This window comes from Grampus griseus, assembly GCF_964374135.1.
Source record: "Grampus griseus genome assembly, chromosome: 16".
Taxonomy (NCBI): Eukaryota; Metazoa; Chordata; class Mammalia; order Artiodactyla; family Delphinidae; genus Grampus; species Grampus griseus.
The window spans coordinates 61,285,280-61,312,732 of record NC_139010.1 but is presented as its reverse complement, the minus strand read 5'-3'; the positions used below and the strand labels follow the sequence as shown (position 1 = coordinate 61,312,732).

The window sequence follows — 27,453 nt, the reverse complement described above, 5'->3', positions numbered from 1 at the left end:
CAGAAGGAGAAACAGTCTTTCTGGGAACTTTACAGGGAGGTGGGGTATAGCGGGCCCGTCATGTCCCCTTCTCCCTCAGGACTCAAGGACCAGCAAGTCAATCAAGGCCCTCCACCCAGCAAGCTCTCCTCAGAGGAGCTACAGGGAGCCAGAGAAACTGTGCAGCTCCCCCAAAGCCACACAGCATGTGGATCCACGTCCCAGCCTCACAGCCTCCACACAGGGGCACGAGGTACTAGCTGAGCTGAGGCTGAGGGAATGCCCAGAGGCTCTGCGATCTAGGAGAGCAACGCGCTTCCCGGACCCTGCTGACCCCCACTAGCCGGACCAAGAGCCTGGCCAGGGCCAAAGTGGGATCCTGACCACAGCGTCCCTGGGGGTCGGCCCTCCATTCCTGCTCCCCAGGAACCTCCCATGAAGGAGACTCTCAGCTTTTCTGGGAGCCCAGGAGCCTACTGCCTGCCACCACTGAGCAGCCCCAGAAAAGGAAAAAGATGAAATAAATTGGTTCCTAAAACAAGCAAAAAGGAATTATGAGAAATCTTAAATCCTTCTTTATCTTGACAGGATTACCCCAGGGATGCTGCAGAAAAAGCAACACTTAAACAGAGTCCTCAGGCAACACAGTTTCTCAACTGCCCAGGCGCCTGAGGGTCGGCCCGGCTGGCCCACTGCCACCAGTGCCCTCGGAGCCAGCTGGCCACTAGTCCTCCCACATGGAGCTCTTAGCCTCCACGTATTCCAGGGCCTTCGCCTTTACCGCCTGCACGTCCTTCTCGGTGCCGTGTTGCTTCTCGTAGTCCAGGTAGCGCTTGAAGAAGAACTTCATTCGCTTGGGGGCCAGGCTCAGGTGAATGACACGCTCGAAGATGTCCCTGGGAGGGAGAGCAGCCAGTGTCTGCCTCTTGGTCCCCGGCCACACGATTCCTAGCTAGCCTTCACCCACTTGCTCTAAGGCTCTGGAGCCAGGCCCTCTGTTATCCAGCACTACCGCTTCTACCTTTATTTTTATTCCCTTTATAAACTCCCATCATGTCTGTGGAGAGGGAGAACACCACCCTCATTTTCCAGAGGAACAGAGATGTTAAAGGACTTACTGGTCTGAAGTCACACAGTGAATCTGGACAAAGCTAACGGGATGGGGACAGGCAATGAGGTGTGGCCCTGTGAGGAAAGCTCTGCTTAAAACTCACTGATGGGCTTGGGTGAGGCATCAGTTCTTCCTGGACTGAAGTCCACCACCGGTCTCTAATCCTCCCTGCCTTGGGGGGGATGCTGGCGGTTATCAGTGAGATCACGCCTGTGAACACTCTCTACCATGAGAGCCAGGCTCAGCATTAATTATGAGGAAAACCCAAGTCTCCTGATTCCCAGGCCTGGGGCTAGCCTACCTCCCACCCAAGGTTCCAGCCAGACCAGAGGCTAGCCGCTGAGGCAGAAAAGAAACTGGAAACGTGAATGTCATAGGACGTGTCACGTCAAAGCCGTTTTTCCAGACAGAGTAAGAGAACTGGGCTTCCGGGAGCTGCTGGGGGGCTAAAACGCCTCCAAGTGGCCAATGTTCCCAGCCCCCCAGCAGGCAATTAGGCCTCAGCCTGTCCTCCCCTCTCACCGGACTTCCTTCTGGCTGCCACGCTTGATGAGCATGTCGATGTAGACCGACCAGACATCCGTGCGCTTTGGGTAGGTGCTCAGCGTGTTCTCGAAAATAGCTTTGGCGCGCTCCGCATCCCCCAGCTGGAACTCAAGCTGCGCAAACTTGGCAATCACATCCACGTCTGCAGGGAGAGGACAACTCAGACATAGAAAGCAGACAGATGCCCTCATCAAAACACACTACCCTACAGGGACAGAGTCTGATGCCTGATTCCCTGCTCTTGGGTCCTAAGACCTAGGTGACGACAAGAGGGACAGTGGGGCGGGTTTAGGGCCAAATACACAGATGGGCACTGATCTATGACTCCCAACAGCAGACATCCTACTCTCCGGACTGAGAAGGGGGAATCGGGGGATGAGAGGTAGGCCGTGGGGCAGGCAGAGGAAAAGAATTAGTACTAATTCCTTTCTGTTCCTCTACCTTCGGAGTTTAGAATTTAAAATGCAACACGAGCTATGTTCATGAGCATACGATCAAGAGCGAGATAGCCAAGTACGCTCCACAAGGCTGTCCTAACACCAGCCCTCGGATGAGGAGACCCCCAGCCCTCTGCCCAGATGGGAGACAGTCTACTGTGCCCTGGGATTGGGCCCGTGGGTGGGAACAAGCACTCACGCTCTTTCTTAGGCAGGCACTCGAGGGCTCGCTGCATCACGCGGTGACTGGCCCCAGCCTGGCCCCTCCGCAGAAGAAAGGCGCCGTATTTGATCCAGACAGCTTTCTCCTGCCTGAAACGTTTCAGCATCCGGTTGTAAAGTTCACCAGCTTCCTGTGGGAAAGACGACATAAGCTGAGGAGAGTGATTAAGACAGAGGGGGCAACGGCAGAGACAGGCACCTACACTTGTGGGAAGCTAGACCTGGGCTCAGACTCCATCAGTATCCAGGCCCAATGTCAGGTACGCGGGGGGAAAGGGCAAGCGCACAGGATGAGGAGAGCGCATGATGGAGAGTCTCCCTCCTAAGCCTGTGCCGTGAGGAGGTCCTAAGACTAGAAGAGAGAACGTGAGCATGAGGAGGGGGAGGAGGAGAGATGAAAAAGGGCTACTGGGGTATGTCGCCTCCTGTCGGTGACACGCGTCGGCATCCCAAGGGATAGACCCCGGGGTCTGCTGTCCCTTCCCTTCCCTCATCCCGGCCCCACATTCCCAAAGCGGAGGCGGGGGAAACGACTTCTCCCACCTGGAAGGTGAGCAAGCCTGGGGCAGGACTGGGTCCAGATGCGGCTGTTCTCCCCCGAGACTTCCCTGCTGCCTCTGGGACTCCCAGGAGCTCGTTTCTAAGTGGCTGAGGTCCCACTGGCAGCCGGCCACCTGGCCCAGACTCCTACCTGGAATTTCTCTGACTTAGTGTAGATGTCAGCCAGATGGAGAAAGACCTTGAGAGGCTCGTTGTACTGCACGGCCCGCTCGAAGACCTTGGTCAGTGACCCCTGGGAGCCGTACATGTTTTCTAGGTTCAGCAGGGCCACCCACACGTTCAGCTTCTCCTGCTCCTCTCTGGAGGGAAAGCAGTTAGCACGTGAGCTCCATCATCTTGGCCCAACGAGCCCCCCACTGCCATCGGGGGACCGGAACTACATCCTCCTCCCCAGGCTCCACCCACGTCCTCAGTTCCCACCCCCAAGTGCAGGCCCCGAGAGGCCCTGCCCCCACTGCAGCTCACACAGACGTAGGAACTCCGACCCCATGGCTGTGGGGTCTGGGGCTCCCCTGGTTTCTGCCTCCACTCCTGGGAGGGAAACCTACCAAATCTCAAACCGGCCTGAGGTCTGGACTGGAAGGAATCTGTGGTCTGAATCTCCCCCCAAACTAAGAGAATGATGCAAAGGAGCGCCATCCCTCTTCACTAGCCTTTGGGAAACCCGCTCTACCCTCTGCCTGGAACATGGTCACCGACATCGTTTTCGCCCAGGTATGTGGAGAGCGTTTTCCCTCTTGTACTTCTGCTCCGAGTGGGGCACCTAACTGAGGGCCCATGCCTCGTGTAAATGTTACCCTTAGCTATCTCGGTGAAGAGGACTATAAAATATAAATGAGCAGATCTATTTCACAGACGGCACATCTCTGAGAGAAAGCCCGTGAACCCACGGGCGCCCGGTGGCAGCCACCCAAACTGCCGCCAGCCTGCCGAGGAGACGCAGCGCCCCCTGGAGAAAGACAGGGCCCCAAGGCAGGAGGGCACAGCCGAGACCTGAAGGAGATGGTCTTGAGCGCCCTCTCGGCCACGGCCCGGGCCTTCTCGATCTCCGTGGCCTGCAGGTGGAAGGCCATGTACTGCAGCCACAGGATGGAGCTGCTGGGGGAGCTCAGCACGAGCCGGTCGAAGTCATCTGCCGACTCCGGCTGCCGCCGGGGATCCATCAGCGCCTCCTCGATGCGGGACAGCTCTTTCTCTGCCTTCTGCTTCTCCAGCTCCCTTTCCTTCCTGCTTTTCTTCTTCTGCTGTGGAAGGCAGAACACCAAGTGAGCAATCTGCTCCTCAGCCCCGGGGAAGTCTGTGGTGGAAGTCAGGAGCTGGCAGGGCAGCCCCCGAGCTCCGCAAATACCCCCAGCCTGAGACGGCCCCACCCCTCGGAAGAGACACCCAGGGTAGGACAGAACACGGAAGACGGGCGCCAAGGGTCCCTGCAGAAAGGACGAAGCCCTGGAAAATACAGCACCGTGGCCTGCTCTGGCTTCTCGTCCTCCTCGCTGTCAGAGCTCTCTTCGCGAGGTGGCAAGGCCGGGGTCAGACTGTCCAGCTCCACATCCCAAGCGAAGCCGGAAGACAGCTGCAGCCGGGGTGCTTCTGCCGGCCTGGTCTGCTTCTCCTGGAGGATCACAGGCGCATGTGAAAAAAGCACTGAGCCCAGGCTGCCCCTGTTCTGCAGCCCCTTTCCACCCGGAGGAGCAGGGACTCCCATGGTGCCCAGAGACCTTTTCTCTCCTCCCACGGCCAGGCTAGGCCCCGGTGCACTGGGGACACTTTTAGGAGTGACATGAAAGCTTCCTTTGTAAATAAGTAGATTTAAGTAATATTTTTAAAAAGCTACATAGGCAAACACATATAAACGTGCAGGCATACAACAGCAGTAGAGCTAGGACAGAGGTATGACAGATGTTCCGAGGGTGGCAGGGATGCGGCACCTGAAGTCTGGGAAGCCCTTCCACACCTGCCCTCAGTCCCAGTAGCGCTGTCCTCATTTCTCAGAGCAGGACACAGGCTCAGACGGACAAGCCGCCTTTCCTTTGCCCATCCCCCCACCCCCACTAATTCAATTCCGCCCCAGCTAATAAACATCGACTAGAATGACTTTCACAGCCCACTCCGCAGGTGAAGCAGCAGCCCTGTTCTCAGGAGCTGATGACCAGCTGAGGAAACCAGGCGCCCCACCTCCTCACACTTTACAGAAAATGAAGACAGGAGGGTGGTGCTGAGGACGGCCCAGCCCTCAGGCAGGGGAGCAGGGACTCCCTCCTGCGGCGGCCCTTCCCCCACATCCAGCGCCACTCACCTGGGGCCGCACACCCATCTCCTCCACCTCCTCTTCTCCCTCCCGGTAGTACACTTCCACACCGCTGTCGTCCTCCTCGGACGGGGCAGTTCTCCTCTGCCTCTTGTTCCCGCTTTCCTGCCATTGACAGGCGGGGACGACGCTGAGCCTGGCTTCTTCTCGCCCTGAGCGCCCTTCGCGGCCCCGGGCGGTACCCTCTCCCCAGCCAAACTCAGCCTCTCTCTGTCCGTGAGGCTGAGGCAAAGCAGCTGCCGGGCGGATTCTGGAAGGCTCTCCTTTTCCTGTGAAGGAGGCCATCCTCCCCGAGGGCCCTACCTGCTCACTGCCAGACTCCGGGCGCGGCCGCTTGCCCAGCTTCTTCGCCTGGGGCTTCCGGGGCTCCTTCTTCTCCTTGCTGGGCAGCTGTGCCCCCTCCTGCCCCTTCCCAATCCTCTTCGCTTTCTGTTTCTGATTCTTCCTCTCCTTCTTCTCTTCTTCTCCTTTGCGGTCTCTCTCCTCTGCCTCTGTTTCCCTCCCCTCTTGCTTCGGAAGTGGCAGTCCCAGGGAGGCAGAAAACACGTCTGGCTTTCCAGTGTCGTCGGCGGGGATTGACAGCTCTACCAGGTTCTCCCGGCGGTTCAGGCTATGACAGAGAGACCAGGCGAGCGGACCATGGGGACAGCATAAGGAGCACAATGGTCATAGCGAGGAGCCCACAGTTTCTGGGCCTGCCCCCACCTGCCTTGGAATCCGTGCAGTAATCTCAGGAATGATTTGCACAATTGCTTGGTAGAAAAATACAGAGGGCAGCTGTGTTAGCCCTTCCTCCATCCCCAAAGACGGGTGCCTGTGCAGAGCAAAGTCTCCACAATTGCCTTTAGGAGCTGAGGTAGAAGGCTCCACACAAAGGGAGCTCATTCATCGTTACCTACCACTGCCTAAGCCATTATGTTTACAGTTCACCTCTCCATCTCCACCCAGCGTTCCCAGAGAAAGAGGTGAGAAAGAGAGAAGAACACCTACCTTAGGACCTTGGCTGTGAGCAGCTTGCCTTCGGGGAGATACCTGTCATAAGGAGCATCCTTGGACAGGCTGTACTGGGAGACATGTGGGTATTGGGCCAAACCTGTAACTGAGGGGCCAAGGCTGACAGGAGAGAGAGACAAGGGTCCTGTGGTCAGAAACACAGCAACAGAGTCCCCAGCCAAGCCTAATGCCTCCTCTCTCCCAGAGACTCAAGTTGTGACGAGGATTTAGGACAGACATAAGGTTCCTGGCACTCAACAAAATAAAGAGGGCTTTGTAAACTGGAAAAATCGTCAAGCGTAATGAAGACATAATTGAAAGATACTCTTTACCGTATATCAGAGCATCACAATGCACTCACAAGCTGCTAGAAAGACCAGAAGAAAATGAGGAAACAGAATTACAGCAGGGAAGGCTGTAACATCTGGGGGTTCACGGAACATTTACAAATCATGACCATGGATATGCCATATTCTTTGTCAAAAACACCAAACAAGAGTAATTCAAAACTTTTTTGAAAGTATAAAAAGACTTGGAGTTTAAAACACTGGTGGGAACACAGACTCTCCTTCCTTCATGATCCCTCCAGAGATGGTGACCGGGGGCAGCAGCGGGCCAATCAAGACAGGCCCCGGGAGAACACTCGGGGCTGGTCCACGTCCCCGGGCTCCGCCTCACTCACCCTAAGAGCACACCGGACGGCTGGACGGACTTCACATAGCCCCTCAGGAGCTGCCCTTCCTCAATATCCTGGATGGAGTTAATCTCAGGATCTGTTATTTTGCTTTTCGTCTCCGGGTTCGTCCTAAAGGAATAAAAGGCTTACTACACATGTACCTCTGACCCCATTTCCCGACCCTCACCCCCAAATCTCCTGTGATAATCACACTTTGTAAGAACACGACTCTGGACCTGTCAGTAGGATATCACCATCAGAGCCCAGCCCTACCCTCTCCTGAACTCCTGTCAGCTGGGGACGGCTTTAATAGTAACAGGGAGAAGCTGAGCAAGCCAGAGGGCGGTTAAACCTCATACATTCATTTCGAACCATGACTTCAGGCCAATCCACTTCACGGCACACTTGTCCCTACTATGGAGCCCTGGGGGCTCCATCACCTCCCCTCGCTAGGACCGCCATCTGGCAACTCTGAACACCACTATGGATGTTTGAACCTTTCTTTGGGAAACAACAGCCTGAGCAGACAGGTTCTTCTACAACTGAATGTCCTCAGCTTTTCTGGGTAAAAATCGGGGCCGGGCATAAAGGGGGTGAGCAGGGAAGCAAGCTGGGAGGCCCAAAGCTCTGTGTCAGGTCCACACAGCCTCTCCTCAGTCCTCTGGGGCTGGGAGGGAGTTCTCCCCCAATTCTTCCCCCAACAACACAGACACTCACCTGGACGATCGCAGTGACAAAGTCAATACAGGGCCTGTAGCGGACAGCACATAACACCTGGAGTGAGAGCAAAAGAGAAGGAAACGCTGGCGCCAGCCAGCACCTCAGGAGGCTGGAGAGGGCCTCAGCTTCCTCTCCACAAGGCTGAGCAACAGGCGAGAGCAACGGCTCTGTTCATACTGCTCACAACCTGCTGAGGGACTCGGGACAAGTCCCCTCTCCAGGCCTCAGTTTACTAGTTCGTCAAGTAAAAATACCGCTACTTTCTCTCCTCACCCAAGAACGGTGCTGGGAGGAGGAAACAAGAGGATACATGCAAGCCCTACGGAAGGCGCACAGAGCCACGCGGTGAGTACTTAGGAGGTGAGACCAGCCCTGCATCGGGGGCTGGGAGGATCTGGTCTCGTGGAGAGAAAGACTCGGCACAGGAAACCATGACAGGGGGACGGCCTGGTGCCACTGCCGACTCAGAGCAGTGGGTCAGAGGAGCCCATGAGGGAGGCCTGAGCAGGGGAGGCTTCTGGGAGGGAAACAGGGTTTACTCTTCGGGGGGGGTTTCCAAACCCACCATGCAATGGTGGTGTCATTTATACCACCACGCAAGGTAGAGAATCTTATCAGTAGAAAGGATCTCAGCAACAATGTAGTCCAAATTCTCCCATGACAGGTGCGTGCCTTTTCTACCAGGGAATCACAGCCCTTAAAGCAGGAAAGGACCTGAAGGGATCATCTGTCTTTAGGCATTTAACCTATTATTCACATTGATAGATGAAGGAATTACAACTGAATGCTACTCACACATTTAACTACAATAATGTTATTTATTTATTTATTTTTTAAGATGTTGGCGGTAGGAGTTTATTAATTAATTTATTTATTTATGCTGTGTTGGGTCTTCGTTTCTGTGCGAGGGCTTTCTCTAGTTGTGGCAAGCGGGGGCCACTCTTCATGGTAGTGCGCAGGCCTCTCACTATCGCGGCCTTTCTTGTTGCGGAGCACAGGCTCCAGACCCGCAGACTCAGTAGTTGTGGCTCACGGGCCTAGCTGCTCCGCGGCATGCGGGATCCTCCCAGACCAGGGCTCGAACCCGTGTCCCCTGCATTAGCAGGCAGATTCTCAACCACTGCACCACCAGGGAAGCCCAATAATGTTATTTTTAAAAAATATTTTGCTAAAAAGAAAAAAATCACACCTGTATTTTGTAAGCCTAAATAAGCGAAGCAGAGATGATCTTGGACTTCCCTCTGACTCATTCTTTTTCTCCTCCTAGGCCCTGGGCATTTTGTGCTCTTTAGCCCTGACAAGTGGTTGAGAATTTACGCAGGTGCTGGTGCCTGGGACACTCGAGACGGGAGGACAATTACTACTTTCCAGTCTCTGCCTCCTGAAGGTGTCTGCTCCACTGTTGGATAACTGTGGTTGTCAGACAAGTCTGTATCGTACAAGGCTGAAATATGCCTCTCCATGCTAGTTTATTCAGGCTATAAAATGGTTTGAAAACTCTGAGGTAGGTTCATTTTTGTGCACCCAAAATAGTTCATAAAGCACCCCCCAACTGCGAAAGGTCACTGCTGTCCTCTTGCAGAGAACACACACAGATCAATTTTGCTTTAATTAAAAAGATGAATGGTTCAATAGTAAAATGAGGAAGCAACTTGGCCAAGCAAAGCACAGAACAAATGTAAACAGCCAATAAACATAAAAAATGACCAGTAAGAGAAATTCAAATTAAAATGCGAGACCAATTTCAGCCTATTCAATGGCAAAGATTAAAAATTAAGAATATCCGGGCTTCCCTGGTGGCGCAGTGGTTGAGAGTCCGCCTGCCGATGCAGGGGACACGGGTTCGTGCCCCGGTCCGGGAAGATCCCACATGTTGCGGAGCGGCTGGGCCCGTGGGGCATGCCGCTGAACCTGCGCGTCCAGAGCCTGTGCTCCGCAACGGGAGAGGCCACAACAGTGAGAGGCTCGCGTACCGCAAAAAAAAAAAAAAAAAAAAAAGAATATCCAGTGCTGACAGGGGTGTGAGGAATGAACAGTCATATTTATTGTTAATTGAGATAAAAATTAGCAAAGTCCTTTTGGAAGACACTTTGGCAAAATGCATAACATTGTTTGACCCATCAATTTTACTCCTAGGAATTTATTTCACAGTTATACTTTCACTAGTATCCAAACATATGTGCAAAGATATCCACTTCAACATTATTGTCCATCAACAGAATTGTTTAAATAAACTGTGATTTTTTAAAAAACACATCATGCAATACTAAAAAAAAAATGTTAAAAATAAGGTAAAAGAACAAGGCTGATTTCAATATACTAGCACAGGAAAGAAAAAGTGTATGCTAAACTGTCGTGAGAAAAAAGCAAGTTGCAGAATAGCACATAAAATGAAATTCTACTATTACGTACGGGCACATTATACCTATACATGTTAGAGTCTTGAAAGATAGAGATCAAAGTATCTAATGGCAAAAAGTGGTGGAGAAAGAGAGGAGCAACAGCAATTTTCATTTTCCATTTTATATACTATTTTTTTCTGGTACAAAATCACACATCTATAATTAAAAGGAAAACAAAAACAAAAAAACCCCACCAATCCCACAGAGAGCTGAAAAGAGGAAGAGAACTCAGCCTACCTGACAATCTTCTGTGGGGTAAAGTTTTCCAGGGGCATCTCTGAGTAGGAGTCACTCACGTGAAATATACTGACTCTTCCGATCTTCCCGAAGGGGAACGAGACGGTCAGTCCCTCCTTGGGAAGCACCTTCACCACGCGGCCCATGGCCACTTCCCCTTTCTCGAGCTTGTGAGGACCTGGCAGGAGAATGAACCAGATTCAGGGAAGAGGAAATGAGCCAAGAAAGAAGCCGAGACACTGGCCAACCAGAGTCCAGGGGAGGTGGAGGCGTCCAGACTCGGGCTGTCTAGGCTGAGTGGACCTGAATGATCACACAGACCCAGATCACCATGCCATGTGGTCAAGAATGCCAGGGCCATGTGGTGGACAAGCCTTTCTGAGAGACCAAGGAAAAACAACTGTGTAGGTAAAGGTGACTCAGACACAGGCCACAGAGCAAAGCCCCGAGAGAAAAACTATTCCAAGGACATAGCCACCACACTAGGCTTTCTAAGGACTCTGAAACCCACGGCATCCTTCAACCTGGGCAATGACTGAAGACCTCTTCCCGACCCCTTCCACCCCCTCCCTTCCCTGACCAGGTCCCATTTCATCACCACACCTATGAGTGAAAGACACAAGAAGGCCTTGGAGGAATCTGGGCCAACCACGGTGGCCTTCAGGGCCTGGCCAATCCGGAACTTCTTATCTGGATGTTTCAGAACCTGGAAGGGCAAGAAAATTCTTCTGATGTTTGAGGAAAGGCCTGTCATTTATCCAAAACCACAGCATTTAAGTCTGCACGGTAAGTATCTCCCACAGTACAGTTCCCTGTACCCAATGTGAGCACACACCAGACACTAAGTTGAACTCAGGGAGCTGGGGTTTCCTCTCCAGGGATCTCAGGCACACTGACCTTGAAGCTAAGAGAAGTGAGCAGTAAGGGAATTCTCCCCCGGATGTCTGGAGCGATGTCCACCTCAAGCCATTTCTTAACCACGTTGTACTGGGGGAAAAAAAAAACAGGAGGAGAAATGGAATGGGCAGATACAAGCGTCTCTTCTCTTCCCTTCACCAAAACAGACTCTCCCAAAATCACAGGGCTCAAAGAGCCCAAAGCCTCCATTTTCCCAAGGAACAGGAACGCACCCCTATGTCCCAATGCCCCTGTCCAACCTCCACTTCTCGCAGGCTTCACTCAGAGTCTAGCTCAGAGCCTTTGCCAGCCCAGCAGAACATGCATCTCTCCTGGTGCCTCAGCTGATTAGGAGGCAAAAAAGGCCTCAGAGATATCCTCAAGCAGTAGGACCAATCCCACTGACCTCTGTCGCCTCCCCCAAACTCAGTTGTGCCCAGTGAACGTTAACCATCTTCAGGGACTAACATCTTATTTCTAAATCAATTTAGATTTTGCTATTGACATAGTGCTCTGCCCTAAATACACACCCCAATTTTCAGGTCAACTCAACAAAACATTTATCAAGCAGCCACTATGTATACGGCATGAGAGTGATAAGTAAAAGCCAGGCCCTGCCTTCAAAGAGATTACAGTCTGCAAAGAGTAAGTCAAATGAGTATGCAGGAGCAAGCAACAAGTAAGAGGTAAGAGCATAGTATGTTACGGGACCCTGTAGGAGAACTAGTAAGAAGGGAGGGTTATCTGTGCTGCACCTTGAAGGGTTGTAGGCAATAAGAATAGACAGTACTCCCAGTGTAGAAATAAAGACAAGAAGGGAAAAAAATAGAGGAGGTTTTCAGCATGACTGGTATACCAGATTCATAAAGTCTGATTATGAAGAGCTTAAACACCACTCTAAGGCATCTTGGGTTTATGAATGTCTACAGACAATAGGTAACTAAAAGGATCAAGCACCACAGACATACTCAGATACATGCTCATGGAGGAAGAATCTGGCAGCAATGAAGAGGAATTATCCCTCAGGGTCAAGCCCAGACCAACCTTCTCTCTGATGTATTCCAACTGGTATAGTTCTCACTGATCCCTTCCCTTTACTCAACTCCTGTTCCTCTTGGGGTTAGAACACATAACCTGGCACCCAATTATATACTGTTTTGCACTGTTCTCGAACTTTATAAAAGGCAAGAATCTAAAATCCAACATTTTATTTTATTTTAAATAAAACATTTTTATTTTTATTTAAAATATTTGTGTGTGTGTCTTCTGATATAACTTTATTTGTGGACACTGAAATTTGAATTTTACATTATTTAAAATAAAATAAAGAACTGGATTTAAAATCTTGCTCTATGATATATTTTTCTTTCCATTTTGTACAATTAATCTATAAATATGTAGAACTGTGGGTTGCTTGCTAGCTGTTTTGTAAGCCATAAATTTAGCTCCTTGATTAGACCAGAAGTTTTCTAGGAGCAGAGGCCTTCTACTGTCTTCTACAAACCAGCATGGCAGCAAACACAGAAGCAAAGTCTAGTGCAAATGGTCATTGTCAGTTTCTCCCCGTTTTCTTCTGTAAGAGGGACAGCATCGCATTGCAGGGCGTGCACTACTCACCTTCTTCAAGAAGCAAGTCACAGTCTGACCAGCCTGGTACTGTTTAATCTTCTCCAAGCGGCTAACAGAATGAGTGTTGAGAGCGGTGTGGCCATCCTTCTCCAGCTCACTGGTTGCAGAAAGGCAATGCAAAGAGTAAACCAACCTCTGGATAAGCTTCTAGCTTGAAACCATCTCCCTCGAGTGGCCATGGATTGATTTTACAGGACTCCGCTAACTCATACACACCCACCATGCACCACTCCCCGGCCATTTCTCTCCTTAAAGGGGAATGAATGTTCACAATACCTGCGTGAAAATTAATCCCTTCCAATTCACTCACCTAAAGCAGGGAGCCAACAATAATCTTTGTAAGTATAGGAAACAAAACTATTTGACTTCTTTCAATGCTTTAGCTACTGCTTTACAGTTTGCAGAACTGCTTTCACAAATAATCTCTCACTGAATGTGACAACACTCTCATGTGTGAATCAAGTAGGACAGATACTTTTTTTTTTTTTTTTTTTTTTTTTTTTGCGGTACGCAGGCCTCTCACTGCTGTGGCCTCTCCCGTTGCGGAGCACAGGCTCCAGACGCGCAGGCTCAGCGGCCATGGCTCACGGGCCCAGCCGCTCCGCGGCATGTGCTTCCCAGACCGGGGCACGAACCCGTGTCCCCTGCCTCGGCAGGCAGACTCTCAACCACTGCGCCACCAGGGAAGCCCAGGACAGATATTATTAAATTCATTTTATGCTACAGACCCAGGAGTTGAAGTCAGAGTTCCTGATTCAAAAATCCAGTGCTCTGTGCCCTATGCTACCTCGGCATTATCACTTTCTTGATTCTCTTTTTCTTCTCAGAAAAGCAACAAGGAGATGCGGTCTGAAAGTTATCAGTCCACAAATCACTTCAAAGGAAGCACAGAATTCCCACCATTCCAACCAGCCCAGCTTACCAATTCAAATTTCTAAAACAAAACAGAACTCACCAGTAAAATGGTACAATACTGGTAAAACTGTAACGTGTAATAGCAAGTACTGGTGAATATAGGAACACAGGAAACTCATACACTAGTAAAGCTGAAACACACCCAGCAATTCCACCCTAGAGAAATCCCTGCACATGCGCACAATGGAACGAGTTCAAGGATGTTCACTGTGGCATTGTGGAAACAACCATAAACGTCTTCCATCAGCTTGAAAATATATAGTTTGGCACAGGCACAGGATGGGTTACTGTTTTAACTCTAGGCCCCAAAATGGAGAAATGGCAAAAACAAAATTTTGAGTGAAGAAAACAAGCTGCAGAATATTAAGCACAGCATACTATTTATGTAAAATTTGAAAACCATACAAAATAATTTTTTGTATATATATATATATATATATATATATAAAATGAAAGTATAAAAGCAAGAGATGGATATATGTCAAATAATGGAGAATTCATCCTCTGGGGGTGAAGGGAGAAGCCTGGGAAGGGAACATCTGTAAAATGTTATTTCTTAAAACACACACAGAACATCCATGTGCCTGGCACTCTAACAGATAACTAACAGATAATTTACATTCATTATCTATAATGCCTTTATACATATATATATGTATAGTTAGGATAAAAAAATTTATTCACTCAATAGCTGATACAGGAATGCCTCTGTTATGAGCTGAATTGTCTCGCCCAGCCCCCCAAATTCTTATGTTGAAGCACCAACTTCCAATACCTCAGAATGTGACTGTGTTTGGAGACAGGGAATTTAAAGAGGCAATTAAGTTAAAATGAGGTGGTTAGGGTGGGCCTTAATCCAACACGACTGGTGTCCTTGTAAGAAATTAAGCTACCACTCAGTAATAAAAAAACAAATAACCTGACTGAAAAACAGAACTGCAACAGACATTTCTCCAAAGAAGATAATACAAACATCCAAGTAGCATAGGAAAAGGTGCTCAACATCACTAATAGTCAGGGAAATATAAATCAAAACCACAGTGAGATATTAACCTCACATCTGTGAGGATGGCCATTATCAAACAGAAAATAACAAGCATTGGCAAGAATGTGGGAAAAGGGAATCCTTCCCTGCACACTGTTGGTAGGACTGTAAAATGGTGCAGCCACTACGGAGAATAGTATGGAAGTTCCTCAAAAAACTACCATATGATACAGCACTCCTACTTCTGGGTATGTATCTAAAAGAATTAAAAACAAGATCTCAAAGAGATATCTGTATATCCATGTTCATTGCAGCACTATTCAAAATAGCCAAGGTGTGGAAACAACCTAAATGTCCATTGATAGATGAATGGATAAAGACAACATATATGCACACAATGGAATATTACTCAGCTTAAAAAAGAAGGAAATCTTGCTGTATGTTACCACACGGATGAACCTTGAGGATGTTGTGCTGAGTGAAATAAGCCTGTCACAGAAGGACTGTGCAGGACTCCACTTATATGAGGTATGTGAAGTAATCAAACTCTAAGAAACAGAAAGTAGAATGATGGTTGCGAGAGGCTGGGGAGTCAGGGGGAAATGAATGGCTATAGAGTTTCAGTCATGAAAGATGAAAAAGTTTAGAGATCTGTTATATAAAAATATGCATACAGTTAACAATACCATAATGTATACCTAAAAAGTGTTGAGGGCAAATTTATGTTATGTTTTTACCACAATAAAAAAATGTGAAAAAAGAGGAGATTAGGACATAGATAAATACAAAGAGAAGACCATATGAAGACACTGGAGAAGATAGCCACCTGCAAGCTAAGGAGACAGGCCTCAGAAGAACAAACCCTGCTGATACCTTCATCTCAGACTGAAAGCCTCCAGAATTGTGAGAAAACAGATGTCTGTTTAAGTTAAAAAAAAAAAATTAAAAATAAAACACAAACACACATAACAAGTATGTGTTATCTTTTTTCTTTTCCCAAAATGATTTTAAACTGACTCTCTTAAAAAAAAAAAAAAAGGTGGGCATAACTACATTAATGGCAAGAGAAAACTCAGTGACTAGCAGGAATTCCAGAGATACATGTAATGACTTCTGAACTGCTCTGCTCTCTTAACTTCCCCCCCTCCAAATGGGTAAATGAGCAGGCACCGTTTTATCTAGCTTGAGTGTCCCTCACCAACCCTGAACTCAACTCGAAGACACACGACATTCTCTTTGGGCACAAGAGCTCCATATACAAGTGGGAATAAAAATATGATGGTATTTCGTAAGTCAACACTGTCAATTAAATAAATGTTTTTCCTCCTGACTTCAAAACATGTATTTTAAAACAAAGCATTTGAGAAATATAGCAACAATAGCATTACGTTTATACTAAGTTTCTCAGGGGCCTCAATTAACATAAAATAATTAACAATACAACATAGGTGCGTGGAGGAGGGGGAAGATGTGCTAGAGTTTTTTACCTGTCCATCTGTCTATCTGTCGTTATAACTCTCCATCCTCCATCTCCTCTATGGAATGAACACATTTCCTGGCTTGGCCCGCACTGCCACTACCAAGGACCACCGCTATGGCTCACACTAGTCTCCATAGACAGGAGGGTGGACCAGCACAGCAGTGATAGTTCATGAGAGGATCCAGACTCTGAGGGTCAAGAACCATTCAGGATGTTAGTAAGTCTTCCCACAATGCTCACTGACTCACCCCTTGCAGTATTCATTAATTTAACATACCTACCCTTAGCCTGGATAAACTACTTGACCTTAACCCTTAATTGAACAAGACGTCCAGCCTCAGAGGTGAAGACACCACAGACTAAAACAACGAATATGAGGAGGTCTCTGTTTTCAAGACAAAGGGACACAATCAAATCTACAAAACTAAGGAAACCACAGATTAGGCAAACAGGAACGTGCGCATCCACCAAATCTCATCATTCTGGAACTAAAGGGCTTACTTTCACATCCTTCAAAGTAAGCGTTGTTAGCATTTGGTACTTCAAGGTTCCAGGAATACTCCCCTACCTCAGACACAAGCCTTCTCAGAACTATTCCACTTCTACTCTGATCCCTTCAGGATGCTGACCAAACCTTATGCTCGGAAAGCTGCTTAAGAGGTCTTTCCATGACATCCTAGGCACATAAGACTTACAACCTGGATGGATCTGGGCCTGACCCTGCAGAGGTTCTGGCACAGTCACGTGTATCTAGCTTCAGTCACTGATGGCCTATCAGTTCCTACAGGCTGGGTTTTTTTAATGGGGGAAGCAGAAGCAGACAGGCCCATAGATCAACATGCTTGAGATCCTCTGAAAGAATGATCCCAGACAAACTGGATCCACCACTTCACGAAACTACTAGTTCTACCGGTCCACCTAGAATCCCTCGTGGAACATCCCTCTGCAGAATCCACCAGAACGTGACCTCAAGTCTCAGTCACCAAGCCGTGGTCTATTATCAAAGAACAGGCATTCTTGGCTACCTGGTGTTTATTTAGGGAATTACTGAGTTCTAGAAAATTAGGTTGAGAGCAAAAATGTTTCTTTTTGTTACATGCCAACAAACAGAACTGCAATCAGCCTTTAAATTGATACTTAAACCCTGAATACAGCTTTCACGTTAATTCTCATATAATCCCTCTAACCAGCTGTATGAGAACTAGACAAATATCCCTCCTGGAGAAAAAAAGACAACCTGGAGAGAGAGAGGCAAAATAAGTCACAACCCTGGCTGAATCAAGCCTAGAACTCAGGCTCCTGACTCCAAGCCCAGCGCTCCTTCCACGAGACCACCGGAGTCCCCCTTACCTTGGCCGAACACTCAGCTCCGGGATGGTTCGAATAAATCTGGGATGACTTATTGGGAGAAACCTGGAGAAACAAATAATGTCAAATCATTTCTCTTATTCTCTGTAACACCATAATCGGGAGACCAGAATTTCTAACTGCCCACCACACCGAGCTTAAAAACCCGCCCACTCCACTGCCACACCACCCAGTAGTAATACCAGGCCTGAGGCCTTCCATTCTCATCGTTTTAGTAAATGTTAAGGAACTGGCTCATCTGATCTTTTAGGGTTGTCATATTAAATCCTGAAAAGAATTTTCCAACTCTTTCATTCTAAAAATAAGGAAATTGAGGTCTAGAGAGAACAAATGACTTACTGAAGATCCCACAGTTACTGAAATTAATATGCAAATCATTGGCTAGACTTTGAATTCTCTTTTTGGTTTTCTTATAGCAAGGACTTCTGCTGCAATAACACACTGTAACTAGATTGAAAGTAAACGAGTATAATTAAGGTATGCTGTGGAGGATGGATTATAGTAACTGCTGACACATACGGAGCAATAACTATGTGCCAGACAACACACCAGGCACACTCAGTGCTAGGTGTTCTCTCTTCCAATCTTTGCAATGGCCCTGCAAGGTAGTCACTACCATTACTCTCACTTTACGATTTAGGAAAAATAAAACTCAGAGGGCTGAGTAACTACTTAACTCCTGGTCGCATAATTTTAAGTGGCAAATCTGGAATTCGCCCCAGATCTGACTCTAAATCAACGCTCTTAACCACTACATTATACACCATTAAAAAATAAAGACATACAAAAGGATTATTTGGTGAACATTTTGGTTAACTAAAAGAAAATCTAACGTATGCACAACTTTTTGGAAACTGCCTCAGTTCCCATGCCTTCTCCCACGATTACCACCATCTCCCCTCAAAGCCAGTCCCTCCCCCAAAGCCTCCATACTTGAATGTCTTCATGTCTCTCCCGCCAATCACTCGGGCAGTGACCTTCTTCCCAACTTTCAGCTTGGCAGTAGGAGATGTGCCCACTGGAACATCATCTAGAATGTGGGAGGCATGGATGCAGCCAATGATGCCATCTTCCAGGGTCACAACCACATGGGTGGGCTTAATGGACTTGACGGTCCCTGTGACCATGTCCCCAATGGACAGGGTGTGCTTCCTTACAGCCCCTAAAACCAGAGCTGGATCTACTTCTTCATCCTCGTCGACCGTCTCAGAGTCCTTCCGGGTCTGTCTCATGGTCCTCTTAGCAGCTGGCCCCTCAACGGCCAAAAGAAGACCTGTCACTCCTGGTTCTGTGGTCTGGAGGGTTAGGGAGACACCCTGTCCCACCTGCAACTTCTCTGAATCAAAGCGGAAGGTGTCGTTGAGGTGGGAGGTCAGGGAGAAAGCTGCTAGCTGGCCAGTCTCTACCAAGGAGGCAAGGGCAAAGGGTTCCTCCAAGTACTGCACAATCGCCTGGTGCTCACTGCCTTTCTTCAGCTGGAAAACAGAAAACCCACCATCCCTGCTTCTTACAGAGCACAAGGACTTGTTCCTCACCCACTGGGCAGGGTAGGTCTGGGAAAGTCCTCTGAGTCCAGGGGGCTCAAGGCTAATCTGAGCTGTAACAAACTAGCCTCCACTCCCTGGACCCAGCTTTCCCCTCCTGTACACTGAGGCGATGTGACCACACTCAAGGAGCCACATCAGGATCACCTGGAGTTAGCCTCCGTTTTGAATTCAGATTCTGAGATCCTGTCCTGGAACTAGTGAAAGCAGAACTTTCAAGTTCTGTGACGCACAGCCAAGTGACCTCTAATGGTTCTCCAGCTTTAAGACACTGTGGTTCCCCCTCTCTTGTCCTGCAGCTAGCTCTCCACCCAGTTTATTCACTCACTCAACAGAGACAGTCATTACTGAGAGCTTATTGTGTGCAAGGCATGTAGCCTGTCTTTCTCCAACATCCAACCTGTGCTCATGCCCTTACATGCACTAGCTTCACTTGGATGACAAAACGGGAGAGGGACCTGCTAGAAAGCTTAGTGAGGGGTTAATACTGTTTTCTATTTCTCTTTGTCTCTCAAAGTCTTAAAATTATAAGCAACTGGAGGTTAAGGATTACATCTATATAATTCTCTGTAACATACCCTATGCGATTAGGGGATTAATAAGTACTTTAGACGATGACGAAATATACACGTCATCCGGAGAAAGATACCACTCATTTTAAGATTTCCCTTGAACCCATTCTTTGCCCACACAAAAGTGGACAGAAGAGGGTGTTAGACGAGCAGCCTGGAGGTCAAAACTACCCACAGACATGTTTTGTTTGGTTCACATGATGTTTAAAAAAGAAAAATAGTTTCCAACATTTCCTACATTTATTTCAAATAAAAAATCCACATTCTGCCTTCTCTTAAAATTCAAAGACTTCCCAACACTAGACCCAGATGTTCTCATGTGGCAACAGTGAGATGGAACCGAGTAGTCTCTGCTCCTCTGCAGCAGTGCGTGCACTCCGCAGTCTGTCGGTCCAGGTGTCGAGTCCTACTGTCACCACCCCCTAAGACACCTGGCCCACTTCACTCATCCAAGCACCTGCTTGGCCCTAATCAGGGTGACCACGTGATTTACAGCCCAAACCACAGTGAAAGTCACTGCAACTAACAAGCACACCAGGGGAATTCCCTGGCGGCCCAGTGGTTAGGACTCGGTGCTGTCACTGCCAGGGCCCGGGTTCAATCCCTGGTCGGGGAACTAAGATCCTGCAAGCCGCGTGGCTCAGCCAAGAAAACAAAAACAACAAGCACACCAGGGTGACAGGTACACCTGGGAGTGACCCAGACAAACCCAGGCACATGGCCACCCTGTCTACAGGTATCTGCGAACCACGTGGGGTTGAAGGGGTGTGTAAAACCTTTGAAACCATGGGAATGGAAGTCCTCAGTCAGCAAGCTTACCTTTTTAGCTTTTCTATTCACCAAATCGTGGCAGAGGGAAACATGTACTTCCAACTTCAACATATCAACATTTAAGACCACAACCTTCATTTTCTGCCCAGATTCCACCTCCTGCCCTGCAGTGCAGAACCAAACACAATGTGATCACCCTCCTGGAGCAGGGGCGAAGGGAGACAGCATCTCTCCAACAGCCCTGCACAAAAAGGAAAAGTAGACCTATGTCCTAGGTTTACATGCGCTAGGGAAGCCAAGGGTCTAGCTCCCATAATTCACATTCAGGTTGTGTCAATTTATGCAACCTGGTATATAAAAATCTAGATTTACCCAAATACAACAATAAAGAGATTCATACCTAAACCTTCTTTAGTATGCTGCTGTCTTCATTTGCATTTACACAAGATAAGCATGCCAAAAACTTCTGCTGTATCAGCTCATCTATGTATTTGGAAATTCTGTACCCAGAAGAGGAAGCAACGGGCAAGTGGTTTCCCCTACAAACCATGATGGGCGAGAGAGATGCACTCACCTGCCCGATGATACTTGCTGGCTCTTAGGACCAGGCCGGGCACTGGGCCCTCACTGAACAGTACAGAGCCGTCTCCCAACACCTCCTGCACCTCTAGGTCAAGGACCATCCCTGGGGTCATCTCAGCCAGCGTCTGGATCAACACAGAGTCTTCCAGAGACCCAAAGGAAATAGGGATTAACAAGATGAAATGACACTCACCATTCTTTTCCTTTGGAAATATGCTGACACATGGAGGACATTTCCAACATGGAGCGTTGGAACCACTACGAAGGCAAAATTGCTTTTGGTAAAAATGTCTGATATCCATGAAAATTCCCAGTACAGGCAGAGACCTATGCCCCTTGCTCACCCCACATGGCCATAATTCATGGAATAGCCAACGAATGCCAGAAACACATGCTTTGCTTTGATTTCGGAATTTTCATTCTTTCTGTTTGGAATCTACCCTCTCAAGGTTCTTATTCCCAAATCCCATCAGGGTTCCAACAAATCTACACAATGGTTCAAAGCTTAGTAGAGTCAGACTAATAACCCCCCCCAAAGTCTTCTAGCAGGTCCCTGTTCCATTTTATCATCCACTACACATCTGATGAATAAAGGAACAAAAAGTGAAGAAGTGAATGGATTCACAACAAACGCAAACCTGAGGTCACAGAACTCAGGGAAATTTTGATTCTGAACTGGGAGGGAGCCCAAGGGGAACTTCTGGGATACCAAGTAATGACCTTTTATCCGAATCTGGATGACAGTTACACAGGGATGTTCACTTTATGAATGTTTACTGAGCTGCACTCTAGAAGATCTGTGCACTTTATGGAGATCCCACTCCCATCAACAAAAGTTTACCCATATTTTTTTAACGTCGGGGAAGACCAACAACTCATGGGAACAGACTGAAGACGCACACGCCCCACCCCTGGCCCTCATCCTCCTCCCTCCTGCCCCCACCTCGGTTGCTCATGAGGCTGCGGACGCCCTGCCGCTCCTCCAGGCACTGGCTCAGGAGGAGGAGGCTGGTGGCGGCCAGGTCCCCCCGAGTGCAGTCCGACAGCCGCAGCGACAGCAGCATCCGCTGCTTCTCCTCGTCCACGTTGGTCACCTTAGCAACCACTGTCTGCCCCTCGACAAAGTGGTCACTTGTGGAGGTCACAAACTTGTCACTCATGATCTAAAAGGGAAGAGCGGGCACAAAATGAAGAAAGGAAAGGAAGTCTCTATTAAGACAACCCACTTGAAACACCCAGAAAGAAGTGTGTGAGGCAGGAGATGGACCCCAGGAAGGTCCCCCCAGCCCTCTGAGCACAGCTCACCTCCCTTTTCGTAAAAACACAGGAGGCGCCCTGGCTGCCAACCCAGCCGAGAAGGCCCCAGAGCAACTCTCTGCCCCTCACTGTGCATGTTTCTGGGGCCCTCCCCCCCCTCCCATTGTTAAAATTGTTCTGGCAGGGGATGCAAATGAGACCTGCCCAGGCAAAACATCAGGGGAACACACCTACAGAAAGGACGAAACACTTATGAACTGTCTGTGGCAGGAATGAGCGATGAGCCCTTTGCTCACTACCGTCTTACACGGGCTTTGGTAAGACTCCTCTCCGCTCTGGGTGTCAGTTTATGCAGCAGGCCTGAAAGGGGGTTCAACTACGGGATCGCTAGGATCTTTTCCAGTCTGAAAAGTCTGCTATCCAATGACCTACCCAATGCTGTAGCATGAAGTAGAAAAGGTGCCCCTTCCTCCAGGACACAGCCCTGAGCCAAGACTTACAGGCTGGGCAAGAGGACTGCAGACTGAGTCTCAGCTCCACTCCCCCTCAGCCAGGTGCCTCTGTGTCATGCCCCTGAAAATCTTTCAAGAGAATAGATTCTTTCCCACCAACCCTCAGGTTCCATGTCCCTGTTGTCTCCCCTCAAAGGCCCTTGTGCAGGGAGGTGAACTTACAGCTTTGGGAGCCAGTCCACTAAGGCCTGACGGGAACTGGACGAACACACCGTAGTCCTTGATGTTCTTCACAAAACCAACGAGCAGCATTCCAGGATGGATTTCTGAGAAGCTCTTGGGATCCTGGCCACCCTCTACTGCAGACACCAAAGCTGGCTTCCTGCAAAGGAGCTAGTGGCACTTCGTCAAGGAATGTTCCAGAAAGGGCAGATGAGCTGTCCATCTCTCCCATCTCCACTCTACACCCTCTCTACCACAGTGATTCTCTAAGTGTGCAGACCAGCAGCATCAGCATCACCGGGAACTAGCTAGAGAGGCAAATTCTTAAGCACCAGCCCAGACCTACTGAATCAGACACTTGGGGGGCGCGGGGAGCAGGCTGTGTTGGACCACGCCCTTCAGGGGATTCTGATTCCCACTGAAGTCTGGGAATCACTGTTTCGTTCCTGCCCTTATTAACTCACCTCCAGATTACCGGAGGGGACCTAAGGGGAAGGCTCATCCCTGTGGTTTGGCAGCTGGACCGGCCGTGACACCATCCTCCTGCCTATCTTCACACTAACCAACTCTATTTCCCCTCCTCTGCCTATCTCCACTCTAAGGAGAATCGATTTTACATTCTGCAAGAAAGGAGGCAGTGTCTTCCTTCTAAGCGCCCACACGAAGACCGAAAGCAATATTCTGAGACCTATATCCCAGCAGAGGGAGGCGGAGGAGAGAAAAGAGGACAGCAGGTACTTATTAACTGTTCCAACTCAGGGGTGAGCACTGAGTGCCCCAAGAAGGCTGGACGTGCCACTGGGAGTGTCCTACTGGGCCTGAAGTGCCACGTGGCCCTCTCCCCAACACCCTGGGCTCCCCCTCTGCCCTGACCACCCGCATCTGCCAGCAGCACCTCGATCCTGCTCTAACGCCCACCAGGGGAACAGAGGCAAAGTGCAGGCTTGCCCACTGGTTTGGTCTGTGGAGGTATTTCTGCAGTCTTCTTTCTTTCTTCTTTCCCATGGAGTTCTTTCCCATGGAGTTTCCAACTAAGAGCAGAGCCTGACCCTGAGTTCCCCAGCGCCCCCCGCCCCGCCGAGGGCCCACAGCTCCCACACCTCCACCTCCGCGGCCCCCCAGAGACCAGTAAAGGATACAACACGCCCCTCACCCTCGCTCAGACACAGGACTCTGTGAAGGGTGTCACCTGCCTGGAGCCAGCAATGCAACAGTGGGCCATTGGTGACGTGGTCTGACAGATGAGACGTGGGAAGGAAGCCGGGGATGTTGTGAGGCAGGACAGCCACCTGCAGCCCATCTTTGGTCTTCTCCAGAACCTTCACATCCACCAACTACTCAGGGAAAAGGAAGACAAAAAAGAGCGCTTGTCTTGAGCAGAGAGCAACTCGTGCGGGTCAGGTAGAGATCAGAGGCATCGAGTATCTAGCACCAGGGATGACTGAGAGGTCGAGATCAGAGAAGCAGCTTTCTCCCACTCCCCACCCCACACTCCCAAAGACCCAACAGGCACACACACCCACACACACAGCAGGACCCATCTGGTGCTCACATCACTCCTCTCCCAGGTCCCTCCACTGGGTCCCAAAGGAAAGACAGTTTTGCAGGCTGGTCCTAGGGACCAAGAGGAAAGAGGGCAGCAGCACACTGCTGACAAGCCACACCGTAACCGCACTTTCCTTCCTAGACGGTCCATCTGCTCTGACACACAGCCCCAGAGCCTTATCTAGCTTCCTTGATCATCCCTCTGCATGGTTTCCAGCACCCCAGGTGTCAGTGGCGCCCTGCTCTCTACCACCGTAACTAAAATAATTTGTCTGGAGAAGTCCAGGTACCTGCCCAGCGTTAATGGCTTTTTTTTTCTTCTGACTGTGTCCCGCACATTCTTCCTTCGGATCACCTGACAGCTTGAAGGACAAGAGCATCCTCTCTTTGGATGGCTCACAGTTCAGCACTGCAACCTTCACCACCTGGTGAGAAACCATACCTGCTTGGCCCTGGAGAGAGGTGCCCCCCACCAGCACCACAGAGGCCTTGGGTGATTCGCCAAGACCCAGGATCAGGTCAGAAGGCAGTGAAGAGAAACGTACTGAGAGCTACACAGAACCCCCACAAGTCAGCCTTTCGGGTGACAAAAGACATGAATGAATTTTGGGGTATAATCCCAAGTTTTAAAAAATCACTTTTTCCTAGACAGACCCAGACTCATCAGACTTAGGGCAGTGCCCCCTTGTGGTAATAGTGGCCTCAGAACAATTTCTGATGTGAGGGACACTAGTGTATAACAGGTGAAGATTAATTTCTTCTAGGTTGAGGGCCTAAGGTTTGTTAGTTTGTTAGCATCCATTGAGCTCCCTTGAGGGTTTCTCTCTGTTCTGTTCCATCTCCTCCACTTAGCTGGCTCAGGCCCGCTACCCAACATGCTCTCTTCTGTAACCCTTAAAAAGTAGCCTTCCTACTCCTTCAAATCTGTGTTCATGGGGTCACCAACGGTAGGAGCCTATCCAGGGGAAGGCTTACCTGGCCAGTGTAAAAGACACTCTCTGGGTCAGGGATATACTCGGCACTGAGCTCATGCCTGGGCACCAGTCCCTGCACGTCATTGTAGAACTTCACAATGCAGCCGTAGTCCTTGACCCTGAGGATAAAGCCGTGTGTCTGCAGACCAGGCTTAGCATCAGCATAGCAGGTAATGGCAGGAAGTTTGGACTCAACCAGGGTTTTCTTCAGGGTCATCATCAGCTTCCTGGCTTCAGGGTCACAAAGCAAAACCTAGGGAAAGGATACTGGCCGTGACCAAGTCATCCATTACCAAGAGAGCCACTGAGCTGGTCTCTGCATCCCCCTGAGAGCCATGGTCAGTCGCTAAAAACCTGCTCTTTCTCTCTGAGAATAATAGCTACAGACCATCCCCGCTTCCTGCTGGATGACGACCTAGGGAGCATTCATCTCTATTTCAAATGTACTACCTCCCAAAAGTCCCCTCCTGGGCCTAGAGCAACACTCACCATCCCAGTGCACCTCCAGAGAGTCCTATGTCGGTTACTCCTACTCTGCCTCCGCTCCCTCTCCCTCCTGGACCACTGCATCTCGTCTAACAGAATGAATGACTGAACCTTTACCCCCTCAACAGTGTTGCGGACTAGCTATAAACTAAGACTGAGTGCGCCAACCACCTCTCATTCCTCAAAAAGTCATCTCCTCGAGGGCAGAGAAATTCCTCTATTTCTAACTTCCTGACCCCACCACTATAAAACTTTGTACCAATGGGTAATCAATATCTTTGTTGAGTCCATAATGAAATAAAATGAAAATAAGAAATCCAACATTCTAAGTGTCTGCACACACCAGGCCCTAAGCACCGTGTATTATCATGTCTAATCTTCACAACTCTGTGAAGCTTCTCTCAGGATCCAAGCCTTTGTTATAAAACACTCAAGTTTCGGCAGCTTTGGTTGGGCTATTTCCGTGCCTGACACAACCCCTGCTCCTCCTCAACCTTCCAAATCCTACCCATCCTTTCCAGTTCAAGCCCCACCTCTGCCAGAAATCTAGAAGACATTGTTGTCAAATAGAGCTCAATTCGAAAACTGCTTCTGCCATTTATTAGCTGTGTGACTCTGGGCAAGATACTCTGCTTTCCTAAGCTTTCATTTCCCCATCTGCAAAATGAGGATAACAGTACTTCCTTCATAGGGCTGTTTTAAGGATGAAATGAAGTAAGGCGTGTTACGATGTGCCTAGCACAGCAACTGGCACAGAATACATGTTACATGGTAGTTGCTATTGATCATATTGATCATCATTGGTTATCAATGATTCTTGCTGCCCCAGCCTACCCTCACCTCCCCATTCTGAGATATGACCACAGCATACAGCCTGCACCAAACCACCTGGCCTGCTCTCTTCATGTATGGATAATTTAACTACCAATTATACCATACAATTATCAAGGGCAGGGACCCAGTTTTCTCTTCCCAATGCCAAGCGCAGGACTGCAGATATTATGTGGTCACTTTGCGGAAAAAGGCAGAAACTTCAGCTGAGAAGCATCATTCTCTTCCCATATGGCCAAAACCCCACCAGCGACCCTTGAGGAGGCTCACCCGGCACTTGACCTCATCCCCAACGTGGTACTTCTTCTCCGGATTCTTCATAAGGATGTCGGCCAGGTGCATGGGAGGTACCAGGGCCCTGATTTGCCTGCCCACCTTCACCAGCATCCCGTATGGCTTTATGGTCATCACTTTGCCCTAGGAAAAGATGCCATGATGCCTCAAGAATATCTTTCCTATATTTCTTACAACAAAGCATCTCACACCTCTCGAAGCTCAGCTTCCTGAGGTAACTGTGCCTGTTATTCCAGATCTCATAGGGACAAAGCACATACCCCACAGTGATCCGGATGCAGTAGGGTTTATTTATGAGAACCTTCACATCTTTTTGTGTGAGGATCTTCTTTCAATCTGCCTTACAAATTCATTATCCAACGGAGAGGATTATGTCTCCTAAGGAATGAACTCTACATATAAAGGGGAGCTGCTCAGCTGGGGCTAAGTGGTTGGACAGGCGCAGCAACTGGCTTCT

The 27,453-nt window shown here is 49.1% G+C and overlaps 1 protein-coding gene across 2 annotated transcripts in view; it reads right to left on the bottom strand.

The window, feature by feature from the left end:
* Positions 1–537: 537 nt before the first annotated feature.
* Positions 538–27,453, bottom strand: part of PDCD11 (programmed cell death 11) — a 41,916-nt gene continuing 15,000 nt past the window's right edge. The window contains exons 12-36 of one of the 2 annotated variants that reach the window (XM_082674149.1): positions 26,973–27,119; positions 25,387–25,638; positions 24,702–24,836; positions 24,006–24,200; positions 22,867–23,037; positions 21,879–22,098; positions 20,928–21,077; positions 20,402–20,517; positions 18,400–18,941; positions 17,449–17,511; positions 12,707–12,815; positions 11,090–11,179; positions 10,796–10,898; positions 10,193–10,370; positions 7,551–7,607; positions 6,840–6,962; positions 6,155–6,277; positions 5,468–5,774; positions 5,153–5,269; positions 4,319–4,468; positions 3,850–4,100; positions 2,987–3,155; positions 2,273–2,426; positions 1,613–1,778; positions 538–875 (exon numbers count right to left, since the gene is read on the bottom strand). In XM_082674149.1, coding sequence (XP_082530275.1) covers positions 704–875; positions 1,613–1,778; positions 2,273–2,426; positions 2,987–3,155; positions 3,850–4,100; positions 4,319–4,468; positions 5,153–5,269; positions 5,468–5,774; positions 6,155–6,277; positions 6,840–6,962; positions 7,551–7,607; positions 10,193–10,370; positions 10,796–10,898; positions 11,090–11,179; positions 12,707–12,815; positions 17,449–17,511; positions 18,400–18,941; positions 20,402–20,517; positions 20,928–21,077; positions 21,879–22,098; positions 22,867–23,037; positions 24,006–24,200; positions 24,702–24,836; positions 25,387–25,638; positions 26,973–27,119 — 4,260 coding nt within the window. In that variant the 3' untranslated portion in view covers positions 538–703. The remainder of the gene's footprint in view (positions 876–1,612; positions 1,779–2,272; positions 2,427–2,986; positions 3,156–3,849; positions 4,101–4,318; positions 4,469–5,152; positions 5,270–5,467; positions 5,775–6,154; positions 6,278–6,839; positions 6,963–7,550; positions 7,608–10,192; positions 10,371–10,795; positions 10,899–11,089; positions 11,180–12,706; positions 12,816–17,448; positions 17,512–18,399; positions 18,942–20,401; positions 20,518–20,927; positions 21,078–21,878; positions 22,099–22,866; positions 23,038–24,005; positions 24,201–24,701; positions 24,837–25,386; positions 25,639–26,972; positions 27,120–27,453) is intronic. The other variant, XM_082674150.1, reaches the window with a different exon arrangement.